Source organism: Salvelinus fontinalis, unplaced genomic scaffold, assembly GCF_029448725.1.
Source record: "Salvelinus fontinalis isolate EN_2023a unplaced genomic scaffold, ASM2944872v1 scaffold_1089, whole genome shotgun sequence".
NCBI lineage: Eukaryota > Metazoa > Chordata > Actinopteri > Salmoniformes > Salmonidae > Salvelinus > Salvelinus fontinalis.
Window position 1 is genome coordinate 25,055 of NW_026601298.1, and position 23,422 is coordinate 48,476.

The 23,422-nt window shown below is 48.0% G+C and overlaps 1 protein-coding gene across 1 annotated transcript in view; it reads left to right on the top strand.

The window, feature by feature from the left end:
• Nucleotides 1-23,422, top strand: part of LOC129848665 (FERM domain-containing protein 6-like) — a gene marked incomplete at its 3' end in the record, with an annotated part of 37,987 nt that overhangs the window by 5,165 nt on the left and 9,400 nt on the right. The window contains 7 exon segments of the mRNA XM_055915761.1: nucleotides 1,626-1,832; nucleotides 2,936-3,026; nucleotides 16,621-16,700; nucleotides 19,978-20,054; nucleotides 20,270-20,348; nucleotides 20,457-20,573; nucleotides 22,220-22,375. Of these exon segments, the coding sequence (XP_055771736.1) occupies nucleotides 1,752-1,832; nucleotides 2,936-3,026; nucleotides 16,621-16,700; nucleotides 19,978-20,054; nucleotides 20,270-20,348; nucleotides 20,457-20,573; nucleotides 22,220-22,375 (681 nt within the window).

The following is a 23,422-nucleotide window of genomic DNA, read 5'->3' on the forward strand; positions in this document are numbered from 1 at the left end:
AAGGCCGTGTTTTGGGGTTGCCCCTCTGCCCTCGACCGACCCAAATCCCTGACTGGTACAATCCACCGCTGATTAACAAAGAGCCTGATCTCGCCAAATCAATGAATCAGATTAATGATGTGAGCCTTGCAGAGTCCGGCTCTGGGCCAGACCTGGGGAGGAAAGGGCCTGTGGTTTCACATGGGAATTTCACTCCTTTCGTATTTGTGTGTGCTTATCAAAAGGGATTGACATGAATGAATGGGAGGCAGATTGAGGGGCTGTAGATATGGTTTAGTATAGGCTATAGAAGAACGGTGGGACTGGGATTTGATAGTATGACGTAGGCATGGGCATCTAACCGGCTGCCTTAACTACACGACCGGCTGCCTTAACTACACGACCGGCTGCCTTAACTACACGACCGGCTGCCTTAACTACACGACCGGCTGCTGAGGCCGGCTGCTTTAACTACACGACCGGCTCCAGGCACCAAGACTCTTATCTCTCGAGTCCCGTTCCAGTTGAGAGCTCCATCAGGCAGGGCCCAGAGATCAGGGCCCAGAGAGCAGGCCTCAGGGAGCAGGCCTCAGGGAGCAGGGCCCAGAGAGCAGAGAGCAGGGAGCAGGGAGTACCCGTGTGGACTTGTTCAGATAATGGTAATGGAGGAGGAATGCGCAAGTCTCACCATGCTGTTTATTCTCCTCCAGATAGCGGATTGGTCTTTTCTTTTTAGGCTGATTGAGTGAATACCTTTGAGTCAATCCCAAAAATATCAACAACAAAGTAGATGGAAATACAAGTGGCCTTTGTGGTTAGACTGATGTCTGAAAGGGATCAAACACTTTATATATGTTTATTTATATAACCTTTATTGAACTAGGCAAGTCAGTTAAGAACACATTCTTATTTACAATGACGGCCTACACCGGCCAAACCCTAACCCGGATGACACTGGGCCAATTGTGGGACGCCCTATGGGAATCCCAATCACAGCCGGTTGTGATACAGCCTGGAATCGAACCAGGGTCTGTAGAGACGCTTCTAGCACTGAGATGCAGTGCCTTAGACCACTGCGTCACTCAGGAGCCCAAAATGTGATCCTGTTGAAAAAGGAAATCTATAAATCTGTTTTCTTCAGTGCTACTCCCATGTGTCCCATGTTTAATGCTTTGTGTGTTTATAACATGCTATTCACTGTTATAACCATGATATTCTCTGTTATAACATGCTATTCACTGTTATAACCATGCTATTCACTGTTATAACATGCTATTCACTGTTATAACCATGCTATTCACTGTTATAACCATGCTATTCACTGTTATAACCATGCTATTCACTGTTATAACCATTCTATTCACTGTTATAACCATGCTATTCACTGTTATAACATGCTTTTCACTGTTATAACCATGCTATTCACTGTTATAACCATGCTATTCACTGTTATAACCATGCTATTCACTGTTATAACCATGATGTTCTCTGTTATAACCATGATGTTCTCTGTTATAACCATGCTATTCACTGTTATAACCATGATATTCTCTGTTATTGCTATGTTAGGCCTGGTGTTACGTCTACAACGTCTTTAAAGCTTTTATGACTCAAGAACGTCTCTCTGTCTCTATTTGTCTTTTTAGACAGCAGAAAATGAACGACACATTCCCCCTAACCAGAAAGAAGAAGTGAAGGAGTGGGGAGATCGTTGGAGAGAAGAGAGAGAGAGACTGAAGGAGTGACAGGAGAGGACACTTATTGCAGACACCATGTCTGTCTCCACCACCAAGCAGGAGAGAACCCTGTGTGTTCTGCTCCCTAATAAAGAACAGCTGGACATCACTGTGGGGGTGAGCACGTCCCATTATGACTCCTCCTGTTGATTCTGGAGGTAATCCATGAATCAGCCAGGGGGGTTCAATGGACGGCTTTTCATTGGAAGGTTTTAGTCTTGGGCCAGTAATGTATCAAGAGTATTTCTAGTCCCGTACTATAAAAGGTATGGAGTTGTACATGAGAACCATGTCTGGGAGATCAGTTCACTTTTTCTGTGTTTTTCTGTTTATAACAGTCAGCCTGTTACAATCACCCTGTTTATAGCAGGCAGCCTGTTACAATCACCCTGTTTATAGCAGGCAGCCTGTTACAATCACCCTGTTTATAGCAGGCAGCCTGTTACAATCAGCCTGTTACAATCACCCTGTTTATAGCAGGCAGCCTGTTACAATCAGCCTGTTACAATCACCCTGTTTATAGCAGGCAGCCTGTTACAATCACCCTGTTTATAGCAGGCAGCCTGTTACAATCACCCTGTTTATAGCAGGCAGCCTGTTACAATCACCCTGTTTATAGCAGGCAGCCTGTTACAATCAGCCTGTTACAATCACCCTGTTTATAACAGTCAGCCTGTTAGTCAGCCTGTTTATAACAGTCAGCCTGTTTATAACAGTCACCCTGTTTATAACAGTCAGCCTAATACAGTCACCCTGTTTATAGCAGTCACCCTAATACAGTCAGCCTGTTTATAGCAGTCACCCTAATACAGTCACCCTGTTAGTCACCCTATTTATAACAGTCACCCTGTTTATAACACAGTCACCCTGTTACAATCACGCTGTTTATAGCAGTCACCCTGTTAGTCACGCTGTTTATAACAGTCACCCTGTTAGTCACCCTGTTTATAACAGTCACCCTGTTAGTCACCCTGTTTATAACAGTCACCCTGTTAGTCACCCTGTTAGTCACCCTGTTAGTCACCCTGTTAGTCACCCTGTTAGTCACCCTGTTAGTCACCCTGTTAGTCAGCCTGTTAGTCAGCCTGTTAGTCAGCCTGTTAGTCAGCCTGTTAGTCAGCCTGTTAGTCAGCCTGTTAGTCAGCCTGTTAGTCAGCCTGTTAGTCACCCTGTTACAGTCACCCTGTTTTTAACAGTCTTCTCTCTCCTCTCTCTCTCAGGTCAAGTCCACAGGGCAGGATGTGTTCAATCAGGTGTCTGAGCTCCTTGGAATTAAAGAGCTGCAGTTCTTTGGCCTGACAGTGGTGAAGGGTAAGTTGTAGCTTCTACACAGGCCAAAACCAGCCCTAACCCAGGACACATACTCATAAAGTGCCTCATAGTAGGAGTGATGTCCTGAGATCAGTTTACATTATACATCATAGTAAATTAGATTATATGGACGGGGGGGGATCTGATCCTAGATCAGCACTCCTCCTGAAACGCTTTATGAATGTGGACCCAGGCCTCTGAGACCTACCCTGCCCATCCGCCCACCCCTTACCATGCCCAACCAAGCCTTACTCTGCCCACCCACCCCTTACCCTGCCCACCCACCCCTTACCCTGCCCAACCACGCACCCCTTACCCTGCCCATCCGCCCACCCCTTACCCTGCCCATCCGCCCACCCCTTACCCTGCCCAACCACCCCTTACCCTGCCCAACCACCCCTTACCCTGCCCACCCACCCCTTACCCTGCCCAACCACGCACCCCTTACCCTGCCCACCCCTTACCCTGCCCACCCCTTACCCTGCCCACCCACCCCTTACCCTGCCCAACCACCCCCTACCTTTCCCAACCCCGCACCCCTTACCCTGCCCACCCCTTACCCACGCACCCCTTACCCTGCCCAACCACCCCTTACCCACGCACCCCTTACCCTGCCCAACCACCCACCCCTTACCCTGCCCAACCACCCCCTACCTTGCCCAACCCCGCACCACTTACCCTGCCCAACCACCCCTTACCCACGCACCCCTTACCCTGCCCACCCCTTACCCTGCCCAACTCGTACCCACCTTTCTGCTGCATTAGACAACAAACATTCAGAGCGTCACAATATATTCTGATTACACAGTTACAGTAGACTTCAACGAGCTGATGTCATGCTCACTGTATTCATAATCCAGTATGTACACGCACACTGTAGTACACGCACACTGTAGTACATGCACACACACTACACTGTAGTACATATACGCACACACACACACACACACACACTGTAGTACATATACGCACACACACACACACTGTAGTACATATACATACACACACACACTGTAGTACATATACATACACACACACACACTGTAGTACATATACACACACACACACACACACTGTAGTACATACACACACACACACACACACACTGTAGTACATACACACACACACACACACACTGTAGTACACACACACACACACACACACACACACACTGTAGTACATACACACACACACACACACACACACACACACACTGTAGTACATACACACACACACACACACACACTGTAGTACATACACACACACACACACACACACACACACACACACACACACACACACTGTAGTACACACACACACACACACACACACTGTAGTACATACACACACACACTACAGTACACACACACGCTACACTGTAGTACACACACAGTCACCAACACCCCAGTCACCTCCCCAACACCCCAGTCACCTCCCCAACACCCCAGTCACCTCCCCAACACCCCAGTCACCTCCCCAACACCCCAGTCACCTCCCCAACACCCCAGTCACCTCACCAACACCCCAGTCCTCCAGTCCTTCTACTAGCAGTCTGTTTACATAATAGAACTAAACAACTGGGTTCGTTGTCTCTTTCTTTCTCACTCTCCTTCCTGTTCTCTGTCTTTCTCTCTTTGTTCTGCCATGTTGAAATGTCTTGGTAATCTTGTGTGGCTCACCTCTTGAACAAGAGCTCTTTTGTTTTTGTGTGAGTGCCTGCGGTGGTGTGTGGGGGCCTTCCACCTCTCTGGTCTGGGTCTGCCCGGGATTCCAACAATATTAAGCTTCCAGCTTCATTAAGCCAGGAATGTGGCCCTGCATTCCACCTCTTCACTGGAGGGAGGGATGAAGGAGTAGATGGAGGGGTAGATAGATGGAGATAAGGGGAGGATAAGGGTGGGTGAAGAAGAAGAAGAGGTAGGGGGTAGGAGTGGTGACTGGCCATGGAGTGTCTTTAAAACAAAACGAGTGAAAGGGAGGAGAGCAGAGGTGAAAGAGAATGAGATAGTGATTTTAATGAAAAGAGAGATGGATGGATGGAGGAGTGAGTGAGTCATGTGGCCTGACCGGTGAATGTGGTGAGGTCAGAAAGAGATGAGCCAGAAATGAAATGCTTATCGTATATAAAAATAAAGGCATTATGGATGAGGTGAAGACAGGAGTGAGTAAGATGGATGTAATGGAACATGTTAGGTTGGAGCAGGGGTGGACCAGAGACAGGATGTTACAAACCCCAGTGGAACATGTTAGGTTGGAGCAGGGGTGTACCAGAGACAGGAGGATACAAACCCCAGTGGAACATGTTAGGTTGGAGCAGGGGTGTACCAGAGACAGGATGATACACACCCCAGTAGAACATGTTAGGTTGCAGCAGGGGTGTACCAGAGACAGGATGTTACAAACCCCAGTAGAACATGTTAGGTTGGAGCAGGGGTGTACCAGAGACAGGAGGATACAAGCCCCAGTGGAACATGTTAGGTTGGAGCAGGGGTGTACCAGAGACAGGATGTTACAAACCCCAGTGGAACATGTTAGGTTGTAGCAGGGGTGTACCAGAGACAGGATGTTACACACCCCAGTAGAACATGTTAGGTTGGAGCAGGGGTGTACCAGAGACAGGAGGATACAAACCCCAGTAGAACATGTTAGGTTGGAGCAGGGGTGTACCAGAGACAGGATGATACAAACCCCAGTAGAACATGTTAGGTTGGAGCAGGGGTGTACCAGAGACAGGAGGATACACACCCCAGTAGAACATGTTAGGTTGGAGCAGGGGTGTACCAGAGACAGGAGGATACAAACCTCAGTAGAACATGTTAGGTTGGAGCAGGGGTGTACCAGAGACAGGACGTTACAAACCCCAGTAGAACATGTTAGGTTGGAGCAGGGGTGTACCAGAGACAGGACGTTACAAACCCCAGTAGAACATGTTAGGTTGGAGCAGGGGTGTACCAGAGACAGGATGATACAAACCTCAGTAGAACATGTTAGGTTGGAGCAGGGGTGTACCAGAGACAGGATGATACAAACCCCAGTGGAACATGTTAGGTTGGAGCAGGGGTGTACCAGAGACAGGATGATACAAACCCCAGTAGAACATGTTAGGTTGGAGCAGGGGTGTACCAGAGACAGGATGTTACAAACCCCAGTAGAACATGTTAGGTTGGAGCAGGGGTGTACCAGAGACAGGAGGATACAAGCCCCAGTGGAACATGTTAGGTTGGAGCAGGGGTGTACCAGAGACAGGATGTTACAAACCCCAGTGGAACATGTTAGGTTGTAGCAGGGGTGTACCAGAGACAGGAGGATACAAACCCCAGAAGAACATGTTAGGTTGTAGCAGGGGTGTACCAGAGACAGGATGTTACAAACCCCAGTGGAACATGTTAGGTTGGAGCAGGGGTGTACCAGAGACAGGATGTTACAAACCCCAGTGGAACATGTTAGGTTGGAGCAGGGGTGTACCAGAGACAGGAGGATACAAACCCCAGTGGAACATGTTAGGTTGGAGCAGGGGTGTACCAGAGACAGGATGATACAAACCCCAGTAGAACATTTTAGGTTGGAGCAGGGGTGTACCAGAGACAGGATGTTACAAACCCTAGTAGAACATGTTAGGTTGGAGCAGGGGTGTACCAGAGACAGGAGGATACAAGCCCCAGTGGAACATGTTAGGTTGGAGCAGGGGTGTACCAGAGACAGGATGATACAAACCCCAGTAGAACATGTTAGGTTGGAGCAGGGGTGTACCAGAGACAGGATGATACAAACCCCAGTAGAACATGTTATGTTGGAGCAGGGGTGTACCAGAGACAGGATGTTACAAACCCCAGTGGAACATGTTAGGTTGTAGCAGGGGTGTACCAGAGACAGGATGATACAAACCCCAGTAGAACATGTTAGGTTGGAGCAGGGGTGTACCAGAGACAGGATGTTACAGACCCCAGTAGAACATGTTAGGTTGGAGCAGGGGTGTACCAGAGACAGGATGTTACACACCCCAGTAGAACATGTTAGGTTGGAGCAGGGGTGTACCAGAGACAGGATGTTACACACCCCAGTAGAACATGTTAGGTTGGAGCAGGGGTGTACCAGAGACAGGATGTTACACACCCCAGTAGAACATGTTAGGTTGGAGCAGGGGTGTACCAGAGACAGGATGTTACAAACCCCAGTGGAACATGTTAGGTTGTAGCAGGGGTGTACCAGAGACAGGATGTTACACACCCCAGTAGAACATGTTAGGTTGGAGCAGGGGTGTACCAGAGACAGGAGGATACAAACCCCAGTAGAACATGTTAGGTTGGAGCAGGGGTGTACCAGAGACAGGATGATACAAACCCCAGTAGAACATGTTAGGTTGGAGCAGGGGTGTACCAGAGACAGGATGATACACACCCCAGTAGAACATGTTAGGTTGGAGCAGGGGTGTACCAGAGACAGGAGGATATAAACCTCAGTAGAACATGTTAGGTTGGAGCAGGGGTGTACCAGAGACAGGACGTTACAAACCCCAGTAGAACATGTTAGGTTGGAGCAGGGGTGTACCAGAGACAGGATGTTACAAACCCCAGTAGAACATGTTAGGTTGGAGCAGGGGTGTACCAGAGACAGGATGATACAAACCTCAGTAGAACATGTTAGGTTGGAGCAGGGGTGTACCAGAGACCGGATGATACAAACCCCAGTGGAACATGTTAGGTTGGAGCAGGGGTGTACCAGAGACAGGATGATACAAACCCCAGTAGAACATGTTAGGTTGGAGCAGGGGTGTACCAGAGACAGGATGTTACAAACCCCAGTGGAACATGTTAGGTTGTAGCAGGGGTGTACCAGAGACAGGAGGATACAAACCCCAGAAGAACATGTTAGGTTGTAGCAGGGGTGTACCAGGGGTGTACCAGAGACAGGATGTTACAAACCCCAGTGGAACATGTTAGGTTGGAGCAGGGGTGTACCAGAGACAGGATGTTACAAACCCCAGTGGAACATGTTAGGTTGTAGCAGGGGTGTACCAGAGACAGGATGTTACACACCCCAGTAGAACATGTTAGGTTGGAGCAGGGGTGTACTAGAGACAGGATGTTACACACCCCAGTAGAACATGTTAGGTTGGAGCAGGGGTGTACCAGAGACAGGATGTTACAAACCCCAGTAAAACATGTTAGGTTGGAGCAGGGGTGTACCAGAGACAGGATGATACAAACCTCAGTAGAACATGTTAGGTTGGAGCAGGGGTGTACCAGAGACAGGATGATACAAACCCCAGTGGAACATGTTAGGTTGGAGCAGGGGTGTACCAGAGACAGGATGATACAAACCCCAGTAGAACATGTTAGGTTGGAGCAGGGGTGTACCAGAGACAGGATGTTACAAACCCCAGTGGAACATGTTAGGTTGTAGCAGGGGTGTACCAGAGACAGGAGGATACAAACCCCAGTAGAACATGTTAGGTTGTAGCAGGGGTGTACCAGAGACAGGATGTTACAAACCCCAGTGGAACATGTTAGGTTGGAGCAGGGGTGTACCAGAGACAGGATGTTACAAACCCCAGTGGAACATGTTAGGTTGTAGCAGGGGTGTACCAGAGACAGGATGTTACACACCCCAGTAGAACATGCTAGGTTGGAGCAGGGGTGTACTAGAGACAGGATGTTACACACCCCAGTAGAACATGTTAGGTTGGAGCAGGGGTGTACCAGAGACAGGATGTTACAAACCCCAGTAGAACATGTTAGGTTGGAGCAGGGGTGTACCAGAGACAGGATGATACAAACCCCAGTAGAACATGTTAGGTTGGAGCAGGGGTGTACCAGAGACAGGATGATACAAACCCCAGTAGAACATGTTAGGTTGGAGCAGGGGTGTACCAGAGACAGGAGGATACAAACCCCAGTAGAACATGTTAGGTTTGATTAGGGGTGTACCAGAGACAGTAGGATACTCACCCCAGTAGAACATGTTAGGTTTGATTAGGGGTGTACCAGAGACAGTAGGATACTCACCCCAGTAGAACATGTTAGGTTGGAGCAGGGGTGTACCAGAGACAGGAGGATACAAACCTCAGTAGAACATGTTAGGTTGGAGCAGGGGTGTACCGGAGACAGGATGATACAAACCCCAGTGGAACATGTTAGGTTGGAGCAGGGGTGTACCAGAGACAGGAGGATACAAACCCCAGTAGAACATGTTTGGTTGGAGCAGGGGTGTACCAGAGACAGGACGTTACAAACCCCAGTAGAACATGTTTGGTTGGAGCAGGGGTGTACCAGAGACAGGATGTTACAAACCCCAGTAGAACATGTTAGGTTGGAGCAGGGGTGTACCAGAGACAGGAGGATACAAACCCCAGTAGAACATGTTAGGTTGGAGCAGGGGTGTACCAGAGACAGGATGATACAAACCCCAGTAGAACATGTTAGGTTGGAGCAGGGGTGTACCAGAGACAGGAGGATACAAACCCCAGTAGAACATGTTAGGTTGGAGCAGGGGTGTACCAGAGACAGGATGTTACAAACCCCAGTGGAACATGTTAGGTTGTAGCAGGGGTGTACCAGAGACAGGATGATACTCACCCCAGTAGAACATGTTAGGTTGGAGCAGGGGTGTACCAGAGACAGGATGATACTCACCCCAGTAGAACATGTTAGGTTGGAGCAGGGGTGTACCAGAGACAGGATGTTACTCACCCCAGTAGAACATGTTAGGTTGGAGCAGGGGTGTACCAGAGACAGGAGGATACAAACCCCAGTTGAACATGTTTGGTTGGAGCAGGGGTGTACCAGAGACAGGAGGATACAAACCCCAGTTGAACATGTTAGGTTGGAGCAGGGGTGTACCAGAGACAGGATGTTACTCACCCCAGTAGAACATGTTAGGTTGGAGCAGGGGTGTACCAGAGACAGGATGTTACTCACCCCAGTAGAACATGTTAGGTTGGAGCAGGGGTGTACCAGAGACAGGAGGATACACCACCATGTGGAACATGTTAGGTTGGAGCAGGGGTGTACCAGAGACAGGATGATACAAACCCCAGTAGAACATGTTAGGTTGGAGCAGGGGTGTACCAGAGACAGGATGTTACACACCAGAGACAGGATGTTACACACCCCAGTAGAACATGTTAGGTTGGAGCAGGGGTGTACCAGAGACAGGATGTTCCAAACCCCAGTGGAACATGTTAGGTTGGAGCAGGGGTGTACCAGAGACAGGATGTTACAAACCCCAGTAGAACATGTTAGCTTGGAGCAGAGGTGTACCAGAGACAGGATGTTACACACCCCAGTAGAACATGTTAGGTTGGAGCAGGGGTGTACCAGAGACAGGAGGATACAAACCCCAGTAGAACATGTTAGGTTGGAGCAGGGGTGTACCAGAGACAGGATGATACACACCCCAGTAGAACATGTTAGGTTGGAGCAGGGGTGTACCAGAGACAGGATGTTACACACCCCAGTAGAACATGTTAGGTTGGAGCAGGGGTGTACCAGAGACAGGATGATACAAACCCCAGTAGAACATGTTAGGTTGGAGCAGGGGTGTACCAGAGACAGGATGTTACAAACCCCAGTGGAACATGTTAGGTTGTAGCAGGGGTGTACCAGAGACAGGAGGATACAAACCCCAGTAGAACATGTTAGGTTGTAGCAGGGGTGTACCAGAGACAGGATGTTACAAACCCCAGTGGAACATGTTAGGTTGGAGCAGGGGTGTACCAGAGACAGGATGTTACAAACCCCAGTGGAACATGTTAGGTTGTAGCAGGGGTGTACCAGAGACAGGATGTTACACACCCCAGTAGAACATGCTAGGTTGGAGCAGGGGTGTACTAGAGACAGGATGTTACACACCCCAGTAGAACATGTTAGGTTGGAGCAGGGGTGTACCAGAGACAGGATGATACAAACCCCAGTGGAACATGTTAGGTTGGAGCAGGGGTGTACCAGAGACAGGATGTTACAAACCCCAGTAGAACATGTTAGGTTGGAGCAGGGGTGTACCAGAGACAGGATGATACAAACCCCAGTAGAACATGTTAGGTTGGAGCAGGGGTGTACCAGAGACAGGATGATACAAACCCCAGTAGAACATGTTAGGTTGGAGCAGGGGTGTACCAGAGACAGGAGGATACAAACCCCAGTAGAACATGTTAGGTTTGATTAGGGGTGTACCAGAGACAGTAGGATACTCACCCCAGTAGAACATGTTAGGTTGGAGCAGGGGTGTACCAGAGACAGGAGGATACAAACCTCAGTAGAACATGTTAGGTTGGAGCAGGGGTGTACCGGAGACAGGATGATACAAACCCCAGTGGAACATGTTAGGTTGGAGCAGGGGTGTACCAGAGACAGGAGGATACAAACCCCAGTAGAACATGTTTGGTTGGAGCAGGGGTGTACCAGAGACAGGACGTTACAAACCCCAGTAGAACATGTTTGGTTGGAGCAGGGGTGTACCAGAGACAGGATGTTACAAACCCCAGTAGAACATGTTAGGTTGGAGCAGGGGTGTACCAGAGACAGGAGGATACAAACCCCAGTAGAACATGTTAGGTTGGAGCAGGGGTGTACCAGAGACAGGATGATACAAACCCCAGTAGAACATGTTAGGTTGGAGCAGGGGTGTACCAGAGACAGGAGGATACAAACCCCAGTAGAACATGTTAGGTTGGAGCAGGGGTGTACCAGAGACAGGATGTTACAAACCCCAGTGGAACATGTTAGGTTGTAGCAGGGGTGTACCAGAGACAGGATGATACTCACCCCAGTAGAACATGTTAGGTTGGAGCAGGGGTGTACCAGAGACAGGATGATACTCACCCCAGTAGAACATGTTAGGTTGGAGCAGGGGTGTACCAGAGACAGGATGTTACTCACCCCAGTAGAACATGTTAGGTTGGAGCAGGGGTGTACCAGAGACAGGAGGATACAAACCCCAGTTGAACATGTTTGGTTGGAGCAGGGGTGTACCAGAGACAGGAGGATACAAACCCCAGTTGAACATGTTAGGTTGGAGCAGGGGTGTACCAGAGACAGGATGTTACACACCCCAGTAGAACATGTTAGTTTGGAGCAGGAGTGTACCAGAGACAGGATGTTACTCACCCCAGTAGAACATGTTAGGTTGGAGCAGGGGTGTACCAGAGACAGGATGTTACTCACCCCAGTAGAACATGTTAGGTTGGAGCAGGGGTGTACCAGAGACAGGATGTTACTCACCCCAGTAGAACATGTTAGGTTGGAGCAGGGGTGTACCAGAGACAGGAGGATACACCACCATGTGGAACATGTTAGGTTGGAGCAGGGGTGTACCAGAGACAGGATGATACAAACCCCAGTAGAACATGTTAGGTTGGAGCAGGGGTGTACCAGAGACAGGATGTTACACACCAGAGACAGGATGTTACACACCCCAGTAGAACATGTTAGGTTGGAGCAGGGGTGTACCAGAGACAGGATGTTACAAACCCCAGTGGAACATGTTAGGTTGGAGCAGGGGTGTACCAGAGACAGGATGTTACAAACCCCAGTAGAACATGTTAGCTTGGAGCAGAGGTGTACCAGAGACAGGATGTTACACACCCCAGTAGAACATGTTAGGTTGGAGCAGGGGTGTACCAGAGACAGGAGGATACAAACCCCAGTAGAACATGTTAGGTTGGAGCAGGGGTGTACCAGAGACAGGATGATACACACCCCAGTAGAACATGTTAGGTTGGAGCAGGGGTGTACCAGAGACAGGATGTTACACACCCCAGTAGAACATGTTAGGTTGGAGCAGGGGTGTACCAGAGACAGGATGTTACACACCCCAGTAGAACATGTTAGGTTGGAGCAGGGGTGTACCAGAGACAGGATGATACAAACCCCAGTAGAACATGTTAGGTTGGAGCAGGGGTGTACCAGAGACAGGATGGTACAAACCCCAGTAGAACATGTTAGGTTGGAGCAGGGGTGTACCAGAGACAGGAGGATACAAACCCCAGTAGAACATGTTAGGTTGGAGCAGGGGTGTACCAGAGACAGGATGTTACAAACCCCAGTAGAACATGTTAGGTTGGAGCAGGGGTGTACCAGAGACAGGATGATACAAACCCCAGTAGAACATGTTAGGTTGGAGCAGGGGTGTACCAGAGACAGGAGGATACAAACCCCAGTAGAACATGTTAGGTTTGATTAGGGGTGTACCAGAGACAGTAGGATACTCACCCCAGTAGAACATGTTAGGTTGGAGCAGGGGTGTACCAGAGACAGGAGGATACAAACCTCAGTAGAACATGTTAGGTTGGAGCAGGGGTGTACCGGAGACAGGATGATACAAACCCCAGTGGAACATGTTAGGTTGGAGCAGGGGTGTACCAGAGACAGGAGGATGCAAACCCCAGTAGAACATGTTTGGTTGGAGCAGGGGTGTACCAGAGACAGGACGTTACAAACCCCAGTAGAACATGTTTGGTTGGAGCAGGGGTGTACCAGAGACAGGATGTTACAAACCCCAGTAGAACATGTTAGGTTGGAGCAGGGGTGTACCAGACAGGATGTTACACACCCCAGTAGAACATGTTAGGTTGGAGCAGGGGTGTACCAGAGACAGGATGTTACAAACCCCAGTAGAACATGTTAGGTTGGAGCAGGGGTGTACCAGAGACAGGATGATACAAACCCCAGTGGAACATGTTAGGTTGGAGCAGGGGTGTACCAGAGACAGGATGTTACAAACCCCAGTAGAACATGTTAGGTTGGAGCAGAGGTGTACCAGAGACAGGATGTTACACACCCCAGTAGAACATGTTAGGTTGGAGCAGGGGTGTACCAGAGACAGGAGGATACAAACCCCAGTAGAACATGTTAGGTTGGAGCAGGGGTGTACCAGAGACAGGATGATACACACCCCAGTAGAACATGTTAGGTTGGAGCAGGGGTGTACCAGAGACAGGATGTTACACACCCCAGTAGAACATTTTAGGTTGGAGCAGTGGTGTACCAGAGACAGGATGTTACACACCCCAGTAGAACATGTTAGGTTGGAGCAGGGGTGTACCAGAGACAGGATGATACAAACCCCAGTAGAACATGTTAGGTTGGAGCAGGGGTGTACCAGAGACAGGATGTTACAAACCCCAGTAGAACATGTTAGGTTGGAGCAGGGGTGTACCAGAGACAGGATGTTACACACCCCAGTAGAACATGTTAGGTTGGAGCAGGGGTGTACCAGAGACAGGATGTTACACACCCCAGTAGAACATGTTAGGTTGGAGCAGGGGTGTACCAGAGACAGGATGTTACAAACCCCAGTAGAACATGTTAGGTTGGAGCAGGGGTGTACCAGAGACAGGAGGATACAAACCCCAGTAGAACATGTTAGGTTGGAGCAGGGGTGTACCAGAGACAGGATGATACACACCCCAGTAGAACATGTTAGGTTGGAGCAGGGGTGTACCAGAGACAGGATGTTACACACCCCAGTAGAACATGTTAGGTTGGAGCAGGGGTGTACCAGAGACAGGATGTTACACACCCCAGTAGAACATGTTAGGTTGGAGCAGGGGTGTACCAGAGACAGGATGATACAAACCCCAGTAGAACATGTTAGGTTGGAGCAGGGGTGTACCAGAGACAGGATGGTACACACCCCAGTAGAACATGTTAGGTTGGAGCAGGGGTGTACCAGAGACAGGATGTTACACACCCCAGTAGAACATGTTAGGTTGGAGCAGGGGTGTACCAGAGACAGGATGTTACAAACCCCAGTAGAACATGTTAGGTTGGAGCAGGGGTGTACCAGAGACAGGAGGATACAAACCCCAGTAGAACATGTTAGGTTGGAGCAGGGGTGTACCAGAGACAGGATGTTACAAACCCCAGTGGAACATGTTAGGTTGGAGCAGGGGTGTACCAGAGACAGGACGTTACAAACCCCAGTAGAACATGTTAGGTTGGAGCAGGGGTGTACCAGAGACAGGACGTTACAAACCCCAGTAGAACATGTTAGGTTGGAGCAGGGGTGTACCAGAGACAGGACGTTACAAACCCCAGTAGAACATGTTAGGTTGGAGCAGGGGTGTACCAGAGACAGGATGATACAAACCCCAGTAGAACATGTTAGGTTGGAGCAGGGGTGTACCAGAGACAGGAGGATACACACCCCAGTAGAACATGTTAGGTTGGAGCAGGGGTGTACCAGAGACAGGAGGATACAAACCTCAGTAGAACATGTTAGGTTGGAGCAGGGGTGTACCAGAGACAGGATGTTACAAACCCCAGTGGAACATGTTAGGTTGGAGCAGGGGTGTACCAGAGACAGGACGTTACAAACCCCAGTAGAACATGTTAGGTTGGAGCAGGGGTGTACCAGAGACAGGACGTTACAAACCCCAGTAGAACATGTTAGGTTGGAGCAGGGGTGTACCAGAGACAGGACGTTACAAACCCCAGTAGAACATGTTAGGTTGGAGCAGGGGTGTACCAGAGACAGGAGGATACAAATGGATGATTTGGTGATTTGTATCTAACACATTGATACAGCCCCCCCCCCTAGATAAATGTCATTATTTTGTTTTGTTTGTATTCCTTAAGAACAAACAGCTATTAGAATGAGGATTAAACATACAAGGTGATTCATTATTAACACTCCATTTGAAGGGTACGTAAATAAGTACTTCATAACGCATTCATAAGCATACATAACGCATTCATAAGCATACATAACGCATTCATAAGCATACATAACGCATTCATAAGCATACATAACGCATTCATAAGCATACATAACGCATTCATAAGCATACATTACGCATACATTACGCATTCATAAGAAGTACATAAGCATACATAACGCATTCATAAGCATACATAACACATTCATAAGCATACATAACGCATTCATAAGCATACATAACACATTCATAAGCATACATAACACATTCATAAGCATACATAACACATTCATAAGCATACATAACACATTCATAAGCATACATAACACATTCATAAGCATACATAACACATTCATAAGCATACATAACGCATTCATAAGCATACATAACGCATTCATAAGCATACATAACGCATTCATAAGCATACATAACGCATTCATAAGAAGTACATAAGCATACATAACGCATTCATAAGCATACATAACGCATTCATAAGCATACATAACACATTTATAAGAAGTACATAAGCATACATAACACATTCATAAGCATACATAACACATTCATAAGCATACATAACACATTCATAAGAAGTACATAAGCGTTTCATAAATGTCCATGGTTTTTGTAGTCCGGTTTACTCTGCAGGCCTAGCGAGCCAACAATCAATAGTGGTACTTTCTTCCTGAGCCGGTATGCTACCAGAGCCTATAAGCAAACAGGCATATTAGCATTAGCATAGCTGTCAACAGGCATGTATTAGCATTAGCATAGCTGTCAACACAACAGTTGTTTCATTTGCCTGTTGGTTGCATTGACCACACCAATGGAAGAACAAGTGTTTTCTTTCTTTCTTTACTCTAATGTCATTGTTAGGCAGATTTTACGCATGAGTTAATTATTCTTTTGTTTGACTGAGGGTCTCCTGTTTTACCTCAGACAATGAGCACATCTTTCTGGACATGGAAGATAAGCTGACCAAGTATTTCCCTAAGGAATGGAAGCAAGATTCAGGGAAGGTAAGAGTGCACTAATCTACTTATTGATGTATTCTGACATGGATGGTGTCTGGGATGTATCAGAACACACACCTCCCTCGTTAACCCACCAGCTCACTGCAGCCCACTGCCCTGTATCTAGCTGTGTATTGTTCTTCACATGACAAATAGTTCATGCTATGCCTTTACATTGCTTTACCAGGCCCATTCGTTCACCCATGGTTGTGTTGTGTCCTGTCTTCTATTATAAAGATGTCCAGCACTGGCATCCCTGTGTTGTTTCATCATGGTTGTGTTTCACCATGGTTGTGGGGTGGGGTGTTTCACCATGGTTGTGGGGTGGGGTGTTTCACCATGGTTGTGGGGTGTTTCACCATGGTTGTGGGGTGTTTCACCATGGTTGTGGGGTGTTTCACCATGGTTGTGGGGTGTTTCACCATGGTTGTGGGGTGTTTCACCATGGTTGTGGGGTGTTTCACCATGGTTGTGGGGTGTTTCACCATGGTTGTGGGGTGTTTCACCATGGTTGTGATGTGTTTCACCATGGTTGTGATGTGTTTCACCATGGTTGTGATGTGTTTCACCATGGTTGTGATGTGTTTCACCATGGTTGTGGGGTGTTTCACCATGGTTGTGGGGTGTTTCACCATGGTTGTGATGTGTTTCACCATGGTTGTGGGGTGTTTCACCATGGTTGTGTTAGGGTGTTTCACCATGGTTGTGTTAGGGTGTTTCACCATGGTTGTGTTAGGGTGTTTCACCATGGATGTGTTTCACCATGGTTGTGTTAGGGTGTTTCACCATGGTTGTGTTAGGGTGTTTCACCATGGTTGTGGGGTGTTTCACCATGGATGTGTTTCACCATGGTTGTGATGTGTTTCACCATGGTTGTGGGGTGTTTCACCATGGATGTGTTTCACCATGGTTGTGTTAGGGTGTTTCACCATGGTTGTGGGGTGTTTCACCATGGATGTGTTTCACCATGGTTGTGTTAGGGTGTTTCACCATGGTTGTGGGGTGTTTCACCATGGATGTGTTTCACCATGGTTGTGTTAGGGTGTTTCACCATGGTTGTGTTAGGGTGTTTCACCATGGTTGTGTTAGGGTGTTTCACCATGGTTGTGTTAGGGTGTTTCACCATGGTTGTGTTAGGGTGTTTCACCATGGTTGTGTTAGGGTGTTTCACCATGGTTGTGTTAGGGTGTTTCACCATGGATGTGTTTCACCATGGTTGTGTTAGGGTGTTTCACCATGGTTGTGGGGTGTTTCACCATGGGGGTGTTTCACCATGGTTTTGGGGTGTTTCACCATGGTTTTGGGGTGTTTCACCATGGTTGTGGGGTGTTTCACCATGGTTGTGGGGTGTTTCACCACGGTTGTGTTTCACCACGGTTGTGTTTCGCCACGGTTGTGTTTCGCCACGGTTGTGTTTCGCCACGGTTGTGTTTCGCCACGGTTGTGTTTCGCCACGGTTGTGTTTCGCCACGGTTGTGTTTCGCCACGGTTGTGTTTCGCCACGGTTGTGTTTCGCCACGGTTGTGTTTCGCCACGGTTGTGTTTCGCCACGGTTGTGTTTCGTTTCACCGTGGTTGTGTTTCGTTTCACCGTGGTTGTGTTTCGTTTCACCGTGGTTGTGTTTCGTTTCACCATGGTTGTGGGGTGTTTCACCATGGTTGTGTATCACCATGGTTGTGTTTCACCATGGTTGTGTATCACCATGGTTGTGTATCACCATGGTTGTGTATCACCATGGTTGTGTTTCACCATGGTTGTGTTTCACCATGGTTGTGTTTCACCATGGTTGTGTTTCACCATGGTTGTGGGGCGTTTCACCATGGTTGTGGGGCGTTTCACCATGGTTGTGGGGCGTTTCACCATGGTTGTGGGGCGTTTCACCATGGTTGTGGGGCGTTTCACCATGGTTGTGGGGCGTTTCACCATGGTTGTGGGGCGTTTCACCATGGTTGTGGGGCGTTTCACCATGGTTGTGGGGCGTTTCACCATGGTTGTGGGGCGTTTCACCATGGTTGTGGGGCGTTTCACCATGGTTGTGGGGCGTTTCACCATGGTTGTGTTTCACCATGGTTGTGTTTCACCATGGTTGTGTTTCACCATGGTTGTGTTTCACCATGGGGGTGTTTCACCATGGTTGTGTTTCGTTTCACCATGGTTGTGTTTCGTTTCGCCATGGTTGTGTTTCGTTTCGCCACGGTTGTGGGGTGTTTCGCCACGGTTGTGGGGTGTTTCGCCACGGTTGTGGGGTGTTTCGCCACGGTTGTGGGGTGTTTCGCCACGGTTGTGGGGTGTTTCGCCACGGTTGTGGGGTGTTTCGCCACGGTTGTGGGGTGTTTCGCCACGGTTGTGGGGTGTTTCGCCACGGTTGTGGGGTGTTTCGCCACGGTTGTGGGGTGTTTCGCCACGGTTGTGGGGTGTTTCGCCACGGTTGTGGGGTGTTTCGCCACGGTTGTGTTTCGCCACGGTTGTGTTTCGCCACGGTTGTGTTTCGCCACGGTTGTGTTTCGCCACGGTTGTGTTTCGCCACGGTTGTGTTTCGCCACGGTTGTGTTTCGCCACGGTTGTGTTTCGCCACGGTTGTGTTTCGCCACGGTTGTGTTTCGCCACGGTTGTGTTTCGCCACGGTTGTGGGGTGTTTCGCCACGGTTGTGTTTCGCCACGGTTGTGGGGTGTTTCGCCACGGTTGTGTTGTGTTTCGCCACGGCTGTGGGGTGTTTCACCACGGCTGTGGGGTGTTTCACCACGGCTGTGGGGTGTTTCACCACGGTTGTGTTAGGGTGTTTCACCACGGTTGTGTTTCACCACGGTTGTGTTAGGGTGTTTCACCACGGTTGTGTTTCACCACGGTTGTGTTAGGGTGTTTCACCACGGTTGTGTTTCACCACGGTTGTGGGGTGTTTCACCACGGTTGTTGTGGGGTGTTTCACCACGGTTGTGTTGGGGTGTTTCACCACGGTTGTGTTGGGGTGTTTCATCACGGTTGTGTTGGGGTGTTTCACCACGGTTGTGTTGGGGTGTTTCACCACGGTTGTGTTGGGGTGTTTCACCACGGTTGTGTTGGGGTGTTTCACCACGGTTGTGTTGGGGTGTTTCACCATGGTTGTGGGGTGTTTCACCATGGATGTGTTTCATCATGGTTGTGTTGGTGTGTTTCACCATGGTTGTGTTGGTGTGTTTCACCATGGTTGTGGGGTGTTTCACCATGGTTGTGTTTCACCATGGTTGGGGGGTGTTTCGCCATGGTTGGGGGGTGTTTCACCATGGTTTTGTGTTGTTTCCTCAGGGGTTACAGAAGAGATCCCTCCCCCTGGTGCTCTGCCTCAAGGTGCAGTACTATGTGGAGAACGGCAGGCTCATCTGGTGAGGCTCCAAACATAATGCTTATTTCCTAATGCTCTAAACATACCATCATCCTTCAGACCCGTTGCTGGAACCGAACAACAATGCACTCGAGGTCTCCCTCCAAAAATGAGGATTTAATATACCCAGCTCTGTATCTCATTAACTCCCTTTACCTCCTACAACTCCGTTGTTATTAAATCTAGTGACCCTGCCTCTCTCTACCTCTCCCCCAGTGAGCGGAAGGCGAGGCGTCTGTACTTCTCTGACCTGAGGGAGAGGGTATTGCGTTCAGAGTGTCGTCAGCAGGAGGAGGTGTACTTGTGTTCTTTCTTTCAAACATTTTATTTTAGATTTCTTCATCGTATGACAATCACAAACATTCAAAAATACACAATAACACAATGAACTCCCATTTTCCAGGTGTACTTCCAGCTGGCTGGGTATGCTCTACAAGCTGACCTGGAGGATCATCCCCTACCTGGGAAGAACCAGGGAGGCACCCGCTACTTCCAACCCAAAGAGTACTTCCCTCCCTGGGTAAGTGTGAGAGTGTGTGAGGCCTGGGGAAGTCTACGTGTTGAGATACCATACATTTTCTTACATGTGGCCACTGCCATTCTCAGGAAATGGTTCTACAGCGATATTGTCTGAATGTGTTCTCTCTGTCTCTCTCTGTCTTTCTCTCTCTCTCAAGAAAATCTCGCTCTCTCTCGCTCTCTATCTCGCTCTCTCTCAAGAAAGTCAGTTATGTCTGGTTTGCTTAATTTAAGGAATTTGAAATGATTTGTATAATTGACTTTTTATACTTAATTATATTTAAAACCAAAGACTTTTACTCAAGTAGTATTTTACTTGGTGACTTACTTTTACTAGAGGCATTTTCTAATAGGGTATCTTTACTTTTACTAAGTATGACAATTGGATACTTTCTCCACCGCTGATGGCGAGCTGCCAGTAGCTTGCAGCCCACCTATGAGTAGCACGCCAATCAATTCTGAAAGTAATGTATTTTTTCACGTGTTCCATGCAAACTGTCGTGAACATAAAGCTCCTGGCTACTATCCAATCAAAGCCACTTTGACATGATCCCATCCCTGGTTAGATGCTATTGGTTTGAAAAGCCAAACGTAACACAATATCTGCCAATTAATTTCCAGCAATATTGCCTCCTGTCTGTTTGGTGAAAACTCAGTATGTAGCCAGTAAGAGATGCCTCCTGTCTGTCTGTTTGGTGAAAACTCAGTATGTAGCCAGTAAGAGATGCCTCCTGTCTGTCTGTTTGGTGAAAACTCAGTATGTAGCCAGTAAGAGATGCCTCCTGTCTGTCTGTTTGGTGAAAACTCAGTATGTAGCCAGTAAGAGATGCCTCCTGTCTGTCTGTTTGGTGAAAACTCAGTATGTAGCCAGTAAGAGATGCGGATGATAACTGTCTTGTAGGCTTACCTGACAGATCTACACTACCGTTCAAAAGTTTGGGCTCACTTAGAAATGTCCTTGTTTTTGAAAGAAAAGCTCTTTTTTTTTCTTCCATTTTTAAAATAACATCAAATTGATCCGAAATACAGTATAGACATCGTTAATGTTGTAAATTATTATTGGGGCTGGAAACAGCACATTTTTTATGGAATATCTACATAGTCGTACAGAGGCCCATTATCAGCAACCATCACTCCTGTGTTCCAATGGCATGTTGTTTTAGCTAATCCAAGTTGATCATTTTAAAAGGCTAATTGATCATTAGAAAACCCTTTTGCAATTATGTTAGCACAGCTGAAAACTGTTGTGCTGATTAAAGAAGCAATAAAACTGGCCTTCTTTAGACTAGTTGAGTATCTGGAACATCAGCATTTTCTGGGTTCGATTACAGGCTCAAAATGGCCAGAAACAAAGAACTTTCTAATAAAATGGGAGAAAACTGAATTCTAGAAAATACAAAATATAATTTTATGAACCATTATTTTACTAGGTATATTGGCAGAAAACACATCTCTTGCACATCACGGACCCTGGGAAGAGTTGCAGGGTAGAGGAGAAGAGGAGAATGTGCCTATTTGAAAGCTAGAAAAGAAGAGTAGCTCGCAACGTTATTTAATTTATATAAAGTAGCTCTCAGAAAAGGTTGTAGACCGCTGTTCTACAGTAATATTGAACCAATGTGTGTTGTTTTCTCTCTCCATCTTCAGATTGTGGCGAAGCGTGGGGTGGACTACCTGCTCTGTCACGGTCCCAAGGTACACAAGGAGCTGTGGGGTATGACGCCACGTGATGCGGTACTCCACTTCATCAAAGAGGCCTGTCGTCTCGAGGACGTCCCCGTCACCTTCTACAGGCTACAGAAGGTCAGTCAGAGATCTCATAGCAGAGGGAAGCAATCATTCAAATGTCTTAAGACCCCAAAGACCAAACAGAGACAGGAGCTCAGTGGCCAGGAAAAGTTCCCAAAAAGGAAGATACCTAGAGAGGAACCAGACTCAGGAGGGAGGTATATCCTCTTCTTGCTGTACTGAATAATCCTTGTCCACAGCCCACATTTATTAGGCTGAAGCAAGCAAAAGTTATTGTGTGTTTTCAAAATTAGCCAAAGCGTAAAACACTACACGTACACAAACAATCACTGAAATAGTTTCACATGGAGTTTCAACATGTATGGCACAGAGCCACTACAGACAGACGTCTAAACAGAGATATGGAGTTTCAACGTGTATGGCACAGAGCCGCTGCAGACAGACGTCTAAACAGAGATATGGAGCTTCAACGTGTATGGCACAGAGCCGCTGCAGACAGACGTCTAAACAGAGATATGGAGTTTCAACGTGTATGGCACAGAGCCGCTGCAGACAGACGTCTAAACAGAGATATGGAGCTTCAACGTGTATGGCACAGAGCCGCTGCAGACAGACGTCTAAACAGAGATATGGAGTTTCAACGTGTATGGCACAGAGCCGCTGCAGACAGACGTCTAAACAGAGATATGGAGTTTCAACGTGTATGGCACAGAGCCGCTGCTGACAGACGTCTAAACAGAGATATGGAGTTTCAACGTGTATGGCACAGAGCCGCTGCAGACAGACGTCTAAACAGGGATATGGAGTTTCAACATGTATGGCACAGAGCCGCTGCAGACAGACGTCTAAACAGAGATATGGAGCTTCAACGTGTATGGCACAGAGCCGCTGCTGACAGACGTCTAAACAGAGATATGGAGTTTCAACGTATATGGCACAGAGCCACTACAGACAGACGTCTAAACAGAGATATGGAGTTTCAACGTGTATGGCACAGAGCCGCTGCAGAGAGACGGCTAAACAGAGATATGGAGTTTCAACGTGTATGGCACAGAGCCACTACAGACAGACGTCTAAACAGAGATATGGAGTTTCAACGTG